Source organism: Labrus mixtus, chromosome 15, assembly GCF_963584025.1.
Source record: "Labrus mixtus chromosome 15, fLabMix1.1, whole genome shotgun sequence".
NCBI lineage: Eukaryota > Metazoa > Chordata > Actinopteri > Labriformes > Labridae > Labrus > Labrus mixtus.
The window spans coordinates 22,927,383-22,946,739 of NC_083626.1; the positions used below are offsets into that span (position 1 = coordinate 22,927,383).

The following is a 19,357-nucleotide window of genomic DNA, read 5'->3' on the forward strand; positions in this document are numbered from 1 at the left end:
TGCCATTGGTCCACTGCTACTTGAAAATATGTCACTCATGAATTGAGCAACATGTGATTAAATACAAATGAGAGAGTGTGCCTTTCATTATCACACACATACACACACACTCTGTAAGAATCCAGGAACAATCACTGCTTTCAAAAATGGTGAGGAGAAGGCAAAAAAACACCGCCTACGTACGCTTGCCTCCCACACACAAACACACACACACACACACACACACACACACACACACACACACACACACACACACACACACATCATTTAAATTTACGTTAAGCCAAACTGCATCATACCAATCATTAACCCCCGCTGTTTGAATCAAATTCAGGGCAAATTAAACACTGTTTACTCCATACATATCCGGAAGTGGAAGATTTAAAGTACGAGTTTGACTTCTTGAGGAGCTGCGGTTTTCTCTCTGTTTCTTCTAGAAACTCAACGCAGAGAGAGAATAGATTACCTCCCATCACATCACACAGACTGTTTGCAGCAGGTCAGCACAGCTCGGCTGAGCTAACCCACACACTCGCCCGAGGGCCGGTTCATTCCTCTAAGTTGTATCTGCGCTATCTTTGCAGCTATAGGATGTGGAAAAAAAAAAAAAAAAACGCTGCTCAAAATTCTCAAATCAACGCTACGTTATGAACTCTCTACCAGCGTGAAGAAAGAAACATTCAATCACGCTGATCGGAAACAACAACAAAAAAAAAAAAGCGTGATTCAGTTAATAGCAGGAAAAGAGCGAGTGAGCGCAGGGGATGAGAAAGAGAATAGCACAAAAGTAATTTCTGCAGCTTCTCTGAGTCATATCTGCAGCAGTGGGAAAGAGAAACAGCGAGGGGGAGAGAGTGAGTGTGTGTACGTGGGTATGTGAAATAGAGAATTAGAGAAAGAGAGAGTGGGGGGGGGGGGGTTTGTGTGTAGTAGTGCTACACAAAAGTGGCAAATTAGGCTTCTTTCTGAAACAAAAACCCATTAGCGTCCTCAGCGGAATTAATGTCAATTTCTGAAGGAGACTGGATCACATGCACGCGAGGAGAGAGAGATGGATAGAATAGAGAGACAAGTGGAGACACAAGCACCTTTGCAGGGCTCTTTGGAGCTCCTCAACACTCCCGCTGTGACAGTGAAAGTGAAAGTGAAGAAGGAAAAAAGATAGCTCTGGCTCTCTTTCCGTGCGTTACATAATAATACAACTCTGCGTATCAGCACCACTGTCATCCGCAGGAACTGGAGCCACTCCTGCCACTCACTCCCTGAACTGCAGGAAGAAAGAAAAAAAAAAATACCGAGCACATATATGTGACACATAATGAAGGATGTGATCTCTCACCCATGCAGGGAGAACTGTCCCATCATCATAGCGTGGCAGCCTGTGTGGCAGGCCGCAGGTTCACATTGGCTGTCTAATAATGGGCATCCTAGGTTATATCCTACTGTGTGTGCACACACACTCACAGAAAAAGACACACATGTATACACACACAGCATTAATTATCACCCCAGGGCGAGTGGTAATTATACTCTGGTCACACTAATTAATCTCTCATGCACTCTCTGTATGGACCTCCCTCCCTCTTTCACACTTTTTGGTGCGCTCACACCATCACATACATTATATAAAGATGTACTCACTCTCACACACACACACACACACACACACACACACATGCAAAGATTCATGCTAAAAAATGTTCTTGCATGACCTCTCCCCGAAATAACAACAAGAAAACATCTGCCGTGCTCACAGCGAGACGCGGCAATGCCCTCAACCCCGCTGCTTTCTTGAAGAGGGCACTTGACGTTGAAAATCATTTCACCCAAAGGCCTGTACGACTCGCATTGTTCACACTGCCATTAACGGGAGGAGGAAAAAAAGGGGATGACAAAAAACGGGGGGTAGCATTCGGGGACAGCTGTTTACAGTGTGCCCCTGGGAGGAAAGAGAGAGAGAGGGGAGAGAGGGGCCGACTTTGTTTTGGTGTCGCACGAATGGCTGAAAATGGAAAAAGAAAAAAATGGGGACAGTTTATTCAGCTTCCCTCGTCCAGAATTGAAAATTGTTTCGTGAGGCACAAAGAGTGAAGAGGACTCCTGCAGGAGGAGCAAAAAACTAATTGGACAGAAAAAAAAAAAAAAAAAAAAAAACAAGCCTTGCCTTGACCGGCCCAGACTCTCTCCCCTCTCTCTCGCCCGCTCTCACACACTGTATTGACAGATGGTAAATCAGTGTGTGTGTTCCACCTTTTCTCTTTTAGACTGAGGCCCGCTGAGTGAGGTCGCCCAGTCACTTTCCTCCCCCTTGTCATCTCTTCCCCTCTCCCACATCTCCCTTCTGTCTCTTGCTCGGATTCGACACCATATTTAGAGCAACGCAGGCTTTGGTGATGAAAAGAAGTACATGTTCCAATCTGATCCAGGATAAGAGGCGGGCGGGGGTTCCGTCACTGACCTAAGCTAGTCGGCCAGTTTTTGGGTTCGGCTGAGTCACAGCCAGACGGGGACAATATGGCTCTCCACTGTGCGGGTGACTCTTTATTAAAAGTGACACTTCGTATGATACGCTTGTCTGAGCTCGGCTCCAAAGTCATGCTACAAGCGCTACAGGCAATTAACAAGAGAGGACATGCAAGCATCTACATTTGCAAATCATCTCTGCATTTAACACCCACATAAATAACTAAATGTGCTTCTGTGTAATGACTCAGTCCCCCCCCCCCCCCCCCCCCCAAGAGATGATGAGTGGACGGAGACAGCAGAGGACTGCAATCGATAAGGGATTTGGTGAAGTCAGAATCAATCACCGATGAAAAGATTGGGGGCAAAATCCAGTAATTATTACAGAGATGATTTGATGAGGAGAAATCCTATCACAGGCTCAGAGACCAATGGTTTTCTGTCACAGTATATTTCACTGTGTACTTTTTCTACATGAATTGTTGCCTACTCACAAAAGCCTAATGCTTCCGGGAACAAATCCCGACTCTATCTGTGCGTGGTGAAGTAAAAAAGCGAGGACAGATGCACTTGCTGTTTGCCAAAGCAGTGTGTGTGTGTGTGTGTGTGTTTTTTCTTTCTTTTTTTTGCAGTACTCTTAACTTCAGGTCAGCCTTGAGATTGGGGGAGTGGGGGGGGGGGGGGGGGGGAGAAAAGGAAAAAGCAACCAGCCTACAGTTCAGAGTAAAGAGGGGGGGAAAAAAAAACACAGTTTGAGCAAACCGTAGGTGGATTTTTTTTCTTTTTATAACAAAGGGTTGCGTTGGTCTGAAAGTTCAACTCGCCATCCAAGAGTCCCGTTCTTCTCCTGCATGATCTCAAGTTTTCCTCGGCACACTACTACGCTGATCGCACACACATCACACACAATGGACTGTGAACCTTACCCAAATGAAATAGAGAGACCAATAACCAAATCGTGTTTTTATAGGCCTTCTAAGCTGATAGCAATATCTGTATCAGTCTCCAAAAAACAATCATTATCAGTGTACAGGCCTCCATTAATACAAAGATTGGTATCAGGTATATAGGCCTTTAAAAACCAAACCTTTATTGGCACAGGCCTCTGATACAATATCAAAATTCAACCTCCAATAACAACACCATTATCGATATCAGCATCCAATACCAGTAAAAATATCTGTAGCAGCATCTAAGAACCACACCATTATCGGTATAGGCCTCTAATACATATACATATATCTGTATCAGCCTCTGCTAACTTTACTTTGAGCACAATGGGAATCAAATTTAACTAAAAACACTCTCTGTATTGGCCTACAATTATCATGCAAATATGGTATCAGCCTTTATTACTCTCCAACACTGCAGGGATCTGTTCAAATAAACCATTAGTCCCCGTAAAAATCCAAATTTCCAGCATATTATCTCTCAAACACAACAAAAAACAACAGCGCCTTACTGTCAGAGTATGTAATGTTCATCAAAGCTAACACAATAATGGCACTCAAAGTGTATCCAACAATATTAAAAGAGAAAAAAACATCATACTAGTATATGCAGGGTTCTCTTATCCACTGGTACTTAAGTCTAGGTATGGGAGTCATTACCGGGAAGGGAAACGATAATACAGCATCTGTACAAATTGAGTTGTCCTGATAGTGATACCAGTATCTGTGTCAGCCTCATATTCTGCCTTAAAGTGCAGTACGGGCTGTCAGCAAGTGTGCAGTATTCTGTGCAAAAATCCATAAAAATAAATCAGTTTCAGACAAATTATTGGGTGAAAATAACAAACAACAACAGAATGGTGCTTGAAGAGATTGCAATGTTAGTTTAAGCTTACCAAATATTGTTTTTACAACAAAGTTATGTGTATTATATTTTTGATTACGTCAGCATCCGAGGGGTACTTGGAATCTGCCCATACTCAAGTCTGACTTCAGACTTTCTTTTATTTATTCCTACCTGTATCTGAGCGGCATCGGTCAATACTTAAGTCTAAGTATCCAGAAGTAAAAATGGTATCTTTACAGCTCTACTACTGCAAGTTGTCCAGTATAGGTATCAGCCTTCTACACTGCCTTAAATAAAGTATCGGCATGTATGCCAATCGATAACTAATTAGCCCAACAAAATAAAATGGTTTCGAGTATATTATTTTGTGACAATAACAAACGATAACAGTGCGGTGCGAGCCGTTTGAGTATTGATAGTCAAAATGTCCAACTCTCAAAGCCATGTATAAGAAAGGGAAACCACTCTAATATCTCTAAAATCAAACCCTCTGCAGGCCCAATCACACACAGCGTGACGTAATGGACACCTTGAGCACTTATCACTCTACCCATAATCCTCCTGCACTCTGCATATTTCCTCACAGCAGTGAATTAAACATTCCCTTCTTAGGTTAAGTCCCATTACTGTGAGGATTATCTCTAAAGACTGGAGACGCTCCACACAGCCTGTCATTAGACTGGTTTGGAATATGTGACATGATGGATGTTACGCAGACTTTGGTCATCGTTGCAATTTAGAGCAACCTGGACCAACATCTCTGACATTCCTGTGATGTGACATGAAGCCACGCTCATCATTCATTGGTGGATGATCGGGCCAATAGAGAAAGGTTTTTTGTGTTGGAGGAGAACTTACTTTCTGCGTATGGTGGAGCTGGTGTTGGTGTCCGTGCTGTCGGTGCGTTCGAGCCGGTCTCGCTCGGTGGTGTTGGAGCCGCAGGAGAGACCTCGGGTCAGCCTGGTGTGGCTCCTCCTCTCCCTGCTGGGCCCTGGAGTTGTAGCCGTCCCAGCCGACGCCTGAGGCGCAGAGGCACCACTGTTCCCGCCGCTCCCGCCTCCGTGATGGATGGGCAGGGTCAGCGGCTGGCTGTGGTTGTGGTTCTGCTCAGGGGTTTCCAAGCCAGCCCCGTGTGGGCTGCGTTCCTGCTTCAGGTCCTGGTTCTCCTGGCTGACCCGGTCCAGCTGGCCTTCCAGCTCCTCAATGCGGCGGCGCTGGGTCTCCAGGAGCTTGGCCTGACTCTCAATGATGTTGTTGAGCTCCAGCAGGTACTCCACTGCCCGGTTTGGGCTCTCCGGGCTGGTCTCCATGGTGGAAACCCTGCCTTTAGGGTTACGACCACCACGGTTTTGACCCCCGTGGGGGCCTAGATCCACCCCCCCCACCAGCCCTGATGAGTGGGGGGGAGGGAGGGACCAACGACTAGTGAAGATTTACTGCTGCCGTTGGATGTTCAGAAACAGAGAGTCACTGAGATTAGGAGTTCTTGCGGCTCAAAAAGACTACATATCCCCAAATCTGAGGGCAAAGACGAGCATTATAGCATTTTCATGGCCGTTAAAAGTGTTGCAATGCAGAGAAAAGAGTTCAAGGAAAAGGAGGAGTTCATAATGCTGTTGCTTGTCTGATTTCCAGAAGTCATTTTCAAAGCCCATGCCAAATCTGCACGGAGTGCGTCAAGAGTTGGGGGCATCATGATGGATATTAATCATCAAACTAGATATGAGGGGAAAAAAACTGAGTCTGGCTAATGAGGAAGCAGTGACAAGTAAACATCAATTATATTAGGCAAAGGCTTGATTTAATGGATCTCTAATCAAGTAATTACATGCAATCTGAAAAAATGTAATAAATATTCATTCACCTGTGCCATATTTTTTTATACAACCTTTAAATCAAGCACTCTTTAGGCTCTACTTAAGGGGAAAGGGGAAGGGGATGATTGGGGGTGATGATATTTAAGATCGACCACTAGTTATCAGTTGTTGTCAATCATTACATAACACAGAAATTTCTGCTCCCTCCCACGTTGAGTATCCCCGCAGTCTATCATCGTCGCTTTCAACCCATGGCTCGATGTGTCTCTACAGCACATAAAGTAAGCACAGGCAGCTCACGAAGTTCATTCTTAGGGTTTGCGAATCCTCCGATAAAGCTACATCTCACAGTTTGAAGAGTCAGATCAGTTCCGTTGGTTGTGTGTGTCTCTCTGGGATTTCTCATCCGAGATAAACGTAGAGTTGGACTTCCTCGTCACGCATTCACAAACACTGCTCTTGGAGATAAACTTGTTAAGGAACCCAAAAAAACTATTAGGAATCGGTTCTGACCGCCCGAAAGTCTCAATAAAAGCTGTGCCAAAAATCTTCAAACCGCACTTTCGTGTTTGCAGCGTTTAGGTCGCTGAGCTGAAAAAAAAACAAAAACGGTTTTATGCGAAAAACGGTTTATTTGTTTCCTACTTATCTGAGTGGAGTTTGGCGGTGGCAGGTCAGTAATCCACGCAGGAGAGCAGCGGTGAACCTTCTTTTGCGGATCCGCAGAAACACAGAGGTTTCTCTGAACTGCAGCGATGCGTGCGGCTCTTCCTCTGAGAGCTATCGCCGACAAGTTAGACATAAATACACAGAACATCCGGTTAGGGTTTTCAAAATAAAAGTGAGGTTACAAAGGTGAACCAGATTCCTTAGCAAGGAATTTAGCAATTGAAATACATCGAATAACTTCGCTTGTTTAAAAACAGACACACAGAATAACAGAGAAGTAATAATAATAATAAAAAAAACATTGGTTTCTGAATCTGCCAAGAAGCTATATTGTTATTTTGGACATAGGTAGATCTTTTTGCATGGACCATGATTTTCACAACTGGTGCATCTCTTGTAGATAACCTTACTTTTCATAATTTTATTGATGTAGTTTGCATGATAATTCATTAATTATTAACAAAAACACTGATCGCAACATTTTCATCTTGATCAAATGAGCTTGTTTGGATTAAAGACACTAAAATATGAATGCTGTTATGCAAACCAGCTGGTCATTGGTTTTCCTTGCATACTGATAATTCAAAGTTTAAAACCATCTGAATAATGAAATGTTAACTCGAGTTAACATTAAGAGCAACATCTTCACTTAATTTCCCCTCTCCTGTGTCTCTGTTTCCACGAATTTCCTTCTATAAAACAAATAAATAAGGGTAGAAAGATATAGTAACACAATACATAATGTGCAGTTTTTTACACAAAAGTTTTGAAATTTGGAGATACATGTTAATGCAATTTTGCAATGTTTACTTTTTATTTAAAAAAAATGTAATGAAAATGTGCGAAGTTGCAGGTGGCATTTTATTTTGAAGGTACTACCCGGGTCTAACTTTACGTCTTTCTTTGTACCTTTACACACTCCAGGAATCCTGTTGAGCTCCAGTGGACAATCGTGCACATGTAGAAAACAGTAATACTGTAAAATGAAATGTGGTCGCCTGCAGGGACGTGAAGACACCACATTCTCCTCCGTTAAAACATTTTACATCATTCTTATTTTCCAACCTGAACTGAAGTCGTTTGGATAGTTTAGGCCCACTTATTTTAGACCGATCTTCTTCTGACTCCTCAACAGTGAAACTGACTGCAGCGCTGTTCTAACTGCGGTGATTTTTTTTTTTTTCTTTTTTGCATCTGAGCTGACATGAACAGAAGGATGCAGCTTAGGACAACATGAGAGCGAGGCAGCCTCAGAGCGGTGTTATTTTTAGTGACAGTACTTAAGTGCTCATATCTGAACTGAGACGCTGGGCTATGAATTCACCCACTTTTTTCCCCTCGCTCTCTATAATAGCTCGCACAGGTGTACAGTATAGGAAACTAATATTAGACTGAGCGATGGGCGTGCAGAGGAAATGTAAGATCCTTGTTCTTGCAAAAAGCAGGTTTAATAATTGATCTTTGGAAAAATTATCAGATTTTTTTTTTTTTTACCCTTGTTGCATGTCTCATTCAACTTTTACATCTTAGTCTTTATTCCCAAGCACACATCTCACCCTATTTCTGACTATAGAAGCTTTTCTTTTGGGCACATCTGACTTAACATCTCCCACACGCCAAACCCTCTCTTTAATATACTGCACTGTGTCCTACAGTTTTGCTGCCATCTGCTGTCCACAACACCGACTTGTCTGTTAGTGTTAAAAAAATAAAAATAAAAGCAATAAAGCAGAAAGACATGCATGACCACTGAGGAGATTGGTTCAGCAGTTTATTTGGAGTTTTATTAGAACATGTTTACAGTTCAGCCATATAACCCCCCCCCCCCCCCCCCCCCCCCCCCCCCTTAGGAAATGAAGGTCTAAAAAAAGAGCTTTAGCAAACCTTATAAAACAAGTCTGACATATAGGATACCAAGCTACTCTGAACGCTCATTGGTTGGGGAATGCAGTATGTTGGTGTGGTCACTGTGCTGTGCAGCATAGCAACGCAAAAACACATGGTCAGGGCAACACGTTGGTTTGGGTACAAAATGAAAGAACGTCTTCATTTTTAGAATCAACCTTTCGATAATGATGGGTTGGTAACAAACAGCTGTAACAGTCTGCGTCTCGTAATGCTGCCGTAAAGCCACAAAAAGAACAAGAAAGAAAAAAGCTCTAACGTTTAAATGATGTGTAATGAAAATGGTCTGAAGTCACTTTGTAGCTTCTTTCGTCTTAATAATGGCTTATCTATAGAGCTTAAAACCTGAGTATTTCCAAAAAGATAATTTCATAGAAAAATAAAATCTCACAGTATCCGTTAAGTCTGTTTTTTGTTTTTTTTCAACAACAGAACTATTAAAAAAATGAGAGCAAAAACTAAAGGATGTGCTATTTTTGCCATCTTGGACGCACACTGAGTTTTATCCTAAGTTTAATCTTTGTAGATTTACAGTAAGGGCCTTTTTTTTTTTTTTTGGCATGACTGAAACTACATAACGGCTCGCCCACTTTTCCCCGTATTAGAGACCTCAGAGCAAAAAGGGTTTTCACAGTAAGAAAAATCAGCAGTTAGGATAAAGTGATTTATGTTACCAAGGCAACTGTACGTGGCACGATGGGCACAGCACTCACTAGAATCAAGATCGTGTTTTTGTTCTGACCCCACATACACAATATTATTAACAGTACTGGAAATATGCACACTGCATATGCATATTTTTGGCATTTTCTTTTCTGACTTCTGAAGATGGGTACAACACAGAGCTTCCTTATCCACACCGGAGCAGCTTAATACTAAACATTCATGTCTGAATAATCAGGTACAATATAGTCTGTATTTACTTTATGAGCCTTCACAAAAGCTATATACCACTTTTCACATGATTTCTCATCACACTATAATAAATAACATGTATGGGTATCTGTAGTGTTTAATATAGATATACTGCATATGTATATTATTCTATTTATTGTTACGTATTACAATATAGTAATACAAACTTGCTCCAGTTAGTACAGTATTTACAATAGGTTCTGTCATTTATTTCTGTACATATATTTACAGAATATAGATTTCACACCTGCTGTCCAAAAAGGGGATTTGCATGATCACAATCAGTGAAATGGAACAACGTTACAAGTCGAAAAGCAAGTGACCACATAAGAGGATTTTGAACAAACACGTCACACAGTGTCCTCTTAGTTCAGTTCGACGTGGCGCAGCGGAAAGAATGGCTGTCTGTGACAGTTGCATTATTATTGCTCAGTGTCTTCATGAGGTATAAAGTGAACGTCTGTGCAGTCTCTGTACAGTAGGGGGATGATTAAGAGAGGGGAGGCTCAGCTAAAGTGGCACGCATGAGGACAGAGACGCAGAGAGTCGAGGAAGTCATTCAGACAATACCTTGTTGTCCTGGAAACTAGAGATGTTCTGATGCCATTTTCTTTTCTTCCCGAGAACCTAGACTTGAGTATTGGCTGATTTCAAAGCACCCCTCTGATACGGGTGTGATTGAAAAGAATAACGTCCTTATCAGTGTGAACAGCTTCAGTCTATGCTACTAACCAAGTATGCACGTCATATGATTACAGCCATTGTTGTATGGCTCAGTCTAATAAAGGAAAATCAATCTGAACGGGCTAAGCTAACATTTCCGTTAGTTCTGCGTATTCTCTGCTGAAGCGTGTCGAAGCTAACTTTAATTTTTAACATAAATCTTTTTCTGTTTCTGGGTTTATAGCAGTTAAAATCAAGTCTTACTCAAGTTATAAGTAACTGGCATTGAACCTCTCGCCAACAGCACACTGCTGTTTGCGTTTGTAAATGACATTTTATCCGTGTGTAAGTTTCTGTTTTAGAGAGAAGAAACAAGTAAATGTTTTTGGTGGAGCTGATAAGTGACGGCATCAGATGGGTGCATTGACTAGCTTCCTCGCCAACACTGGTTACTGCGTTATCCGTTAAATCAACGGGCATCTGTTCCACCGGGTTGGTGCTGGAACATCTCTAGTGGTAGTGATTACAAGAGCAGCAAACATAAAAAAAAAAAAAGGAGTGTATCATTTTTAAAATAGTCGACTCAACAGTAAAAGGTGACATAATTGTTTTAGCATGTTGGTGCATTGACAGGTTAAAATAAGATTTTTTTAACATTGAACACCTGCCAGAGGTCAGCTGTAAAAAGGCACAAAGAATATGACTTCATACTACTGCAGATATCAAAGTGACTATGAGGAGATGTTGGTACAAAACGAGTCAAAGTCTAACAGTGAGAGATCGACCGACTCAGCTACTTCTTGTTAAAAAGTAAAGAGAAAGGGTTTCTTCTTCTTCTTCCTCCCTCCTGCCCTTCCCGCCTCCCGGGGCTACCACCCTCCTCTTCCACCTGAGCCTCCCTGTGTTGGCTGGGTTGGAGCCAGGGGCCTGGCACCACCGCAGCTCTGCGCCTGCCTGCTTCTGTGCCGACCAGGGAGAGGCCTGAGATGCTGGCAGCAGTCACGCTGCCGTCAGATTGGCTGCCTTCGGACTCCGACTCGTGGTCGCCCAGCTGCTCCGCGGACGGCGTGGAGGTGAGGAAGGAGAAGGGATTTCTCTGTGACGTCCGATCGATCACATCAACCCCTAAGGAAGGCCTCTCGACGCCAGCGCCCCGCGTGTCCTCGTCACTTCTCCGGTCCGTGTCGCGATCTGCGTCTCTGCTTTCCCCCCCGTCTTCATCCCGCTCCACCTCCTTCTCTCTCCTCGGCTCTCTGTGTTCTGCCATCGTGCCCCAGTTTTCGTCCTCCTCGACCTCCCAGTGGAGTTTAGGTGTGGGAAGTTTTTGGTTGGGACTTGGAATGGGAAGAAAAACGTCATCGTCACTCTCGTCCATCTCTAAACTGACTCTCTCCTGGAACTCCTCTCTCTCTTCTACCACCTTCTCCTCAACTGCAGGTTCCTCCTGCTCCTGATTTTCCTCTTCCTCTTCCCCTTCATCTTCCTCTTGCTCCTTGACCTCTGCCTCCCTCACGCTCTCCTCATTTCTACTTTTCCTCTCCCTTCTTTTGCTCCTCCCCCTCTCCCTCTCCCGTCCCCTCTCGGTCCCTTTTTCCGTCTCACTATCATCATTTCTCCTCAACGCGTCTCTGGGTAAACTCCGAGAGCCTCTTTTTTTACTCCTCGTCCTCCTGCTCCTCGTCCTCGCTCTTGCTTCCGGAGACATCTCCTCCGGCTCAGAGGTTGGGCTCCTTAATTCAGAGCGCCCTCCTCCGCCCTCATCTGAGCCCCGTCTTCTCCCTCTCCTTACCGTCGCTCGCTCTCCCTCATGTCCATTTGAAGACCTGCTTCTCCTTTTCTGCTTGGAGCTGCGCCCCTTCCGCCCAGTGGAGTCTACTGCAGCCAAACCCTGCTCCTTGGGGTGACGCAGGGGGGAGGGGGAGGTGACTCTGTGCTCACGGCCTGGGCACATATATTAGAAAGAGAAGCAGGTGGAGAGAGGAGAAGAAAACAGACTGAATGAGCAGGTAAAATAAATCACATCTCTGACAGAGGGCTTTATATAATCTCTTATTACAGAGCCTACAATCCAGAAACTGATTGTTTTGATTTAGAGATTTTTTTTTAAATTAGGTACACTTGCGTAACAACAGCTGCTTTCCATTTCAGTGCAACATGCAGATAATGCCTTTCTTCAAATAAGAAACCAATCTGCCAGTATCCTACATACATAACGGTGCTTTTCTCCTCATTAATAACACACCTACGAATAGTGAGATTGGGGAGTCCACTCAGAGAAAGATTGGAGGGAACCAGAAAATCAGATCACACATTTTTTTTAAATAGTTCTCTAGCTTAAAACCAAGACCTTCTTGTGCAGGAGGTTAGCAGTGGTGACTGAGAGGAGGAGTGTAGAGAGACAGAAAATGGGAGAACTAACAGGAACCATTACCAACCGCGTATTCTCTGTCCGTCCAATGACATAGAAGCAAGGCTCTCCAAGCTTGGAGTTGGTCATACATAGAGACAAACTGGAGAGCTCCACTGAGAGAGAGAGAGAGAGAGAGAGAGAGAGGGGAAGGAAAGGCAAGAAAGAAAAGGAGTAGAGTAGAAAGAAGTGTTAAGAAAAGGAAATACGGAAACCCTCAAAGGCCAAATTCAGACGCAAAACTGATTAAAATGACCAAAGATGCAGACGGGTTAGAAAATAGGGAAACAGGAAAAAAGGAAGAGTAAAAAAAGTAGAATTTTTTTTTTTTTTTTTTTGTTAGCATCAGCCCCGTGGAAATAAAGGAGAAAGGAGATAACACACCCAAGACAAATTCATTGCATGCCATTTTTCTTCTCTTATATTTCCCCCCTTTAAACACATGGCGGTAACAACACTCACAACACTATTCTTAAACCCTCCCACTGTTTCTCACCATAGTCGGGCACATAGCCGTTTCCTCTCTTGAGCACCAGGTGGATGCGGTGGCCTCCTCTGCGGATCTGCTCCACCGCCTGGCTGTGCGTCATCCCTGCTGTGCTGTCCCCGTTGATCTCCACCAGCTGATCACTGACCTGCGACATCAAAACACAACAACACCCACGGCATTACTTTATATATATATATACTGTATATATTGTGTCTGTTTTAACCTCAAAATACTTCAATAACCTGCAATAAAGAAGACACATAACAGCAATTTCAAAAGTCGTTTTCCACAGCAGACAAAAACACTGTTACCCATGATGACAGTAACGTCCCCCAGTGTCCCAGCAGCCTCATCCATGACGGTGTGAAAGTTACTAGCATTTGCAATAACCAACAAAACTGAAGATGCTCATTGGATTTTTTTTAAGATCTGTCATATCCTCCCAAAGTTTGAAGTTAATTGTCGTCTACTGTGACGCGATGACTTTCTGTACTTGAGGTGAATTAAAAGGAAACTTGTTCACAGCAATGCTAGCAGCTCTGTCAGGTCAAACGCTGATGCTAGCATGGTAACATTGCTAACATAGTATATAAGACCAAGTCAATTAGGAATTGATAGAATCTTTCATTGGGGTTAATTGAGAAATGTGTACACTTCCTTATTATTCATGTACCACATACAGACCTGAGATAAAACACCTGCACATGTAGAATTTATTGACATGCGTTGTTTAGAGATGTTAGTATGATACTGTGTGTTGCTCCTTACTCAGCACTTTAAGCAGTTACCTCAGTCACCTTCTCAAGGGTACCTCTGCAGTGCTGAGGAGGAGGCCTGGCCCCTCTCCAGGTATCACTACAAGGCTGTCAAAAATGTGTTTCTTCACACAATAAGACTGTGACTTTTACTCACACTATTGCTTCTTTTCCCCCTTTGAACATTTGATTATATTTAAGCTCCAATGAGGATTTTTTTTCTAGCTATGAGAAAGACTGAAATTAAAATGATGTTTCTGTATGACACCTTAAAGCAAACAAGACAATTAGCAACAAGAACAATTAGTAGACCCTTCTTAATTATTGTTCTTAATGCCTGAAACTGCTGCCGAAGTGTCAGACGTAGTGACATCACGCTTTTTTATATTTTCCATGGCGAAGATACATTTCACTGTAAAAAAAGAAGCAGAATTAATGTTTTGTTTAAAGAAAAAAAAAAATTTTTTACTTACAGGACAAAATTTAGCAAAGAAATAAGAGGTAACTCTTTGTCCAAATTGGAAATTGACAGAAGCAAAACCTAATTTAACTGTCAGGCTTAGCAAACGCAACGCTGTAATTACAAGGTTTTTAAAAAAAACAACGGAATACAGATCAATTTCTTTGTGTTTAGAAATATATAATTAATTGATGACTCTCTGTCTTTCAGGCATCATATTCAGCAACTTGTAAAGAAGCTAGATGTCTTGTTTTCTTTCGCTGCATAAAAAAGACTTGTTGCTTCTCCCTGATTGATTATGGTGATGTTTTATACATGCATGCATCGTCTCAGAGCCTAACTTTTTTTGGATACTGTATATCATGGTGCGCAGAAGTTCATAACAAATCTTGGGGATCTGACTCATCATTGTATATTGTATGATCGAGTTGACTGGCCTGCATTGTCTAAGCGTAGACAAAATCATTTGCACGTCCTTATTTATAGGGCTATAGTCACAAAACATATTCTTCTTTTTTCCCAAAATGCGTCTTGAAATGGGGAAAAGGTGTTTCAGGAACACTGCTCCTGTGGTCCGGGATCTCCTGCAGGATGATCTGTGTCTGGGGGATCGGGTCTCTTTAAATATTTTTAAAAGAAGTATACTGAAGGCAGAAGAGGAAGATGCTGCTGGTTGTAGATGCTTTGAATAATTACTTCTCTGCTCCGTGACTCAAAATATGTTGATCTGTTTCTGTAATTGCTCTGTGTTTTATGTCTGTAACTTGTTTGTTGTGCTGCTGCCCCTCTTGGCCAGGACACTTTAGTAAATTAGATTCTTAATCTCAACGAGGTTCTCCTGGTTCAATAAAAAAAATGAAATTCATTAAAGGCCTTTTGGAGGGTACAACTGCACAGTACAGATTAAAACACATTAAAGTGGAAAAGTATAAAGAGGATACGAATAAAGACAAACTGTGAAATGCACACAGCAAACAAACACACCTGCATTTTGTGGCTCCGTGACGCCGGCCCCCCCTCCATCAGTCCCAGCACGTAGAGGCCCATGTTGTACTCGCTGCCGCCTCGCAAGCTGAAGCCGAAGCCTGATGGGCCTCGATCCAAGTCCACGCTGTAATACCTAGAGTCACGCTGGGGCACGAGAGCACAGAGGATAAGAAGGATGAGAAGATGAGCTACAACAAAATCGTTTCAACTCAGTGATCACGTGACCCAAATGATTGATTATGATACAGCTCTCACCTTTGGACGCGATCTCTGACCCTTTCTGCTTCTGTGAGTGGGGTCAAAGTCGTTGGTTTCTGAAAGGCTGGAAGAATCTGAAAAAAAACAAAGAGGATCAAATTGGATTACAAACAAAGAATCAGGCTGTAGGCTTGTTTGTGTTTCCTGAATACTTGTGTCTTTGCATACAGGTGCTGGGGCGTGGGACAATGGTGAGGCGCAGAGTATTTCCCGCCCGCCGAAGGATCTGAGCGAGTTCTCGATGAGGCAGAGTCACCACTGAGCGTCCCTCCACCGCCTCTAATCGATCTCCAGGACGGATCTGACCACTCTTGGACGCCGGGCTGCCTCGCCGGACCGTCACAAACCGGTGCGGGAGTAGAGAAGCAGCTAAAAAGCAAAGAGACAAATCAAAGAGTTCTTATTACCTCAAATGGCCTTTTTCTTACTTACGAGTTAAGTAGTCCTGTAAAGTTCCAGTTGGAACACAATATCCCAAAAAACTTTCCTTTTAACTGAATCAAGTGAGTAATAAGTGCGGTCAAACGTGGATACATTTAATAGCAGGATGATATATTTCACCTGTGTTCGCCAAAACTCCCAAAACAAGATGTAATTATGCTTTGGATCGTTTTTGGCACAGTTAACTTTATATATTACTTCCTACAGAAGCCTGAATCAACCTCCCCCACCACCACCACCACCCACTGTCACCTTGAAACACTCTCCTCCTCTTCCCCTTCATCTGCCCATCCGTCAACCCATCTCTCCGTCCGCTGCCACGCGGGGAAATGTTATTTGCTGTTCGATGATTTGTCATTGAAATAACTGTCATGGAAGATGAGCTTTCCAGCATTTTTTTTTACTCTCAAGGACCTGTCAAACTTCCTGAAACCCCGGACTGGAGACATCAACACTTCAGTTTTTACAGAGTCAGTTTGAATTGCTCAGCTCCTTTAGGATCCACACACTTGCAGTCTGTCTGCATTGCTATGCCACGAGCATACAAAACACTAACACACACACAAAAAAAAAAAAAACAACCGCAGCAAATATTCTATTGTTTATGCTTGCACCACAAAATGTCTTCCTCCCCTGTTTTAGAAACACTTGCAGCCTTCTCCCAGCTCCTACACTACACAAAGTCATCATGTTTATCCCCCTAGAAGGGTCAAAGGGGACCCATGAGTATTTTTGTGAGCTTAAAGTGACTTATTAGTTGAGGCCTGAGGCACTCCAGACAGCAACCTCCATCGTTGAAAAATGAAGCCAATGTGAAGGACAAAAAACTACATTTCCTATAGCACCCACTTGAGGCTGGCTCCAAGAGGAATCTCATTATCACACATGTTAACATGCATATTCAGACAGAGAAGTAAACATGTTAACAGCCTGGTTCAAAAGACATTTTCTGGTGGAAACATAATTTCTCTACATGTTAAAACTGTGAATGAACAGAGGGAGAATCTGTTTGATTTTATTGAGGATAAGGCTTTTGCATAAACTTGCATAAATAGGGGTGTGGCTTATTGACTGACAGGTGGCCACATTTGCCTAGGAAGCTAAAGATCTCTCTCAACTGTACCTCATTGTCTGTTACTAGAAGACCAAAAGTTTGCCAGCATTCCCAGTAAAAGGGCGACGGCCGTGGTTCAACTTCCAAACGACTCTTCAGAAAACAACGTGAGACTAATGTCTGTTTTTATACAGTCAGTTGGGAATGAACTGTAGGAAAGTAGTGGACTTTGCTTTCCTGGTTTCAAAAGAGAAGCAGATGCAGATCTTTCCTAAACCTGAACTCTTTTTTTGACTGCACTGTTCACAAAAATAAGTCATATTGTATTAAAGCAAATGAGAAAATGACCACCTGTCAGTTGATTTATTACCACAGTTAACATTTTTCTAACTTATTTATTTCTAGTTTACTTCAATACAACATGTTTCTTTTAATGACAGTCTCATTTAGAGTTAAATTGATAAATAAAGTTGTGTACGCTTTAAGGCTTGACATATATCCTGTCAGTCAGGATAGAGACGTTCAAACAGTGACAGTGCTTAACCCTCCTATTTTCCAAATATCGTCACTTTTAGATACTAGAAAGAAGGAAATGGCGATGTGTTCCCAAACCAAATAGGTATGTTACTATGGCTACGCCCCCTTCTTTTATACAGTTTATTTGTGAGGTTGGACAGTGGGCCACATGTCTTGTTTATACAGTTTGACTTGTCGTCTGCACATGAAGATAATTTACAGGAAACCTGGTCAGAGTCTGAAGTTCATGAGAAACAGTATGAAGCAGCCTAAAAATAAATCTGCCTTCATTAATCTCCAACTAAAAAGCTTCTTATAGTTTTTAGCCGGACAGTCTGTCTCCGTCTGCTTAGACATCTAATTCCATCTTCTGTTTCTCCTCCTGTATCTTAGTAAACTCCCAATTGCTCCCAATCTGACCCCTCTTTCAGGGTATGCTCTGCTCTGCTTTGGGTGACAGCTGGCTCCTCTAGAGTCTCGCCGGTGGCCTTACGTAACCCATCAGGCAGCAGACACAGGAACAAGTTTCTTATTCAGCTGAGGCACAGAGTCATTCCACATCTTTGGGAGATAACAAAATACTCTTTTGAACTCTCTAATAAAGTGCCACGGCATGCTTATTAACAGATTACATTGTGTAATTGACGGGGGCGAGGAACATGCGATGTAATGTATGTCACACTGCCGTTAAAAGGCAGAGTACATCTCCAATGTAGGCCTAATCTGGGTGACCCAGGCAGAAGCGGCAATCAGGTCAAATCAAAGCCAAGGCAGCTTTGCAAATAGTCTTCTTAACATGCATAATACATCGCTCCGGCATCAGCAGTGGCTAAACACATGAATACGCATGCAAAAGCCATGCTCACAAAAACACACACACACAGCATCATTTTGTGCACGCAGACACATGAACCAAACCACACACACAGTGACTCACACGCAGAGGGATTTGGACAGATGTACTCAGCCACACACGCACACACTCTCTCACACACACACACACACACACACACACACACACACACACACGTAGCTTAAACCACACACAGATGCATCCAAATGGACTGCTTTATATTAGTGTCTTTTCCTCTGGCTCTGCATGTTCTCCTGTCCAGAGTAATCCCGCTGCGGTATGCCCTGCGGCCAGGCAGCCTGTAACACTGCAATGATCACTGCTCAGGAGTGAAAGCAGCCCCCCCTTCTAGCCGTCGTAAAAAAAAAAAAAAAAAAAAATCCCCCCCCCCCTCTGCAGTCCACATGCATCAGCCGGTGCAGACGCCCCCCCAGCAGCCTGCAGATGCCTCGTACATGTCGGACACCGGAGAGGGAGAGAGAGCTGTTGATCTATAGCAGGATCGTTCATGCAGGAGTGTGCCGGTTGGTTAATGCTGAACTCAGCACTGCTGAAGGTATCTGTCAGTCATTCATGTTACTGCATGTGAAGCTCAGAGATGGCTCTGACACACAGATCTTTACCACGTTATCCCACCATGTCGTGTGCTCTGTTAAGCCTGCATAGATTTAAAATGTTTAAAAATTCTGTTCCTGTTGCTTTTGCTGCAGAAATCATCCACTAAAAAATGTAAACAAATATTTCATCCAAATAACAACAGCTTGATTGATTTGACACCCCCAACATGTGAGTCTGTGGATCTAACTTTCACTATGCAGAGTCAACACAAGCAAACTTCACAGAGTGCCTCACAGAATGACAACCTTTAGCTCATGCGTAAAGCTCAACAAGAAACATTGCACCAAAC

At 43.0% G+C, this 19,357-nt stretch overlaps 2 protein-coding genes across 3 annotated transcripts in view; both read right to left on the reverse strand.

Moving 5' to 3' along the window:
- Positions 1–6,508, reverse strand: part of iqsec2b (IQ motif and Sec7 domain ArfGEF 2b) — a 30,197-nt gene extending 23,689 nt beyond the window's left edge. The window contains exon 1 of one of the 2 annotated variants that reach the window (XM_061057747.1): positions 5,119–6,502. In XM_061057747.1, coding sequence (XP_060913730.1) covers positions 5,119–5,570 — 452 coding nt within the window. In that variant the 5' untranslated portion in view covers positions 5,571–6,502. Of the gene's footprint in view, positions 1–5,118 lie in introns of both variants that reach the window. The other variant, XM_061057749.1, reaches the window with a different exon arrangement.
- A 2,518-nt stretch (positions 6,509–9,026) lies between these two features.
- The window catches only part of LOC132989849 (membrane-associated guanylate kinase, WW and PDZ domain-containing protein 3), a 47,839-nt gene continuing 37,508 nt past the window's right edge, over positions 9,027–19,357 (reverse strand). The window contains exons 13-17 of the mRNA XM_061057751.1: positions 15,755–15,955; positions 15,584–15,660; positions 15,326–15,472; positions 13,133–13,271; positions 9,027–12,170 (exon numbers count right to left, since the gene is read on the reverse strand). Of these exons, the coding sequence (XP_060913734.1) occupies positions 11,023–12,170; positions 13,133–13,271; positions 15,326–15,472; positions 15,584–15,660; positions 15,755–15,955 (1,712 nt within the window). The 3' untranslated portion in view covers positions 9,027–11,022. The remainder of the gene's footprint in view (positions 12,171–13,132; positions 13,272–15,325; positions 15,473–15,583; positions 15,661–15,754; positions 15,956–19,357) is intronic.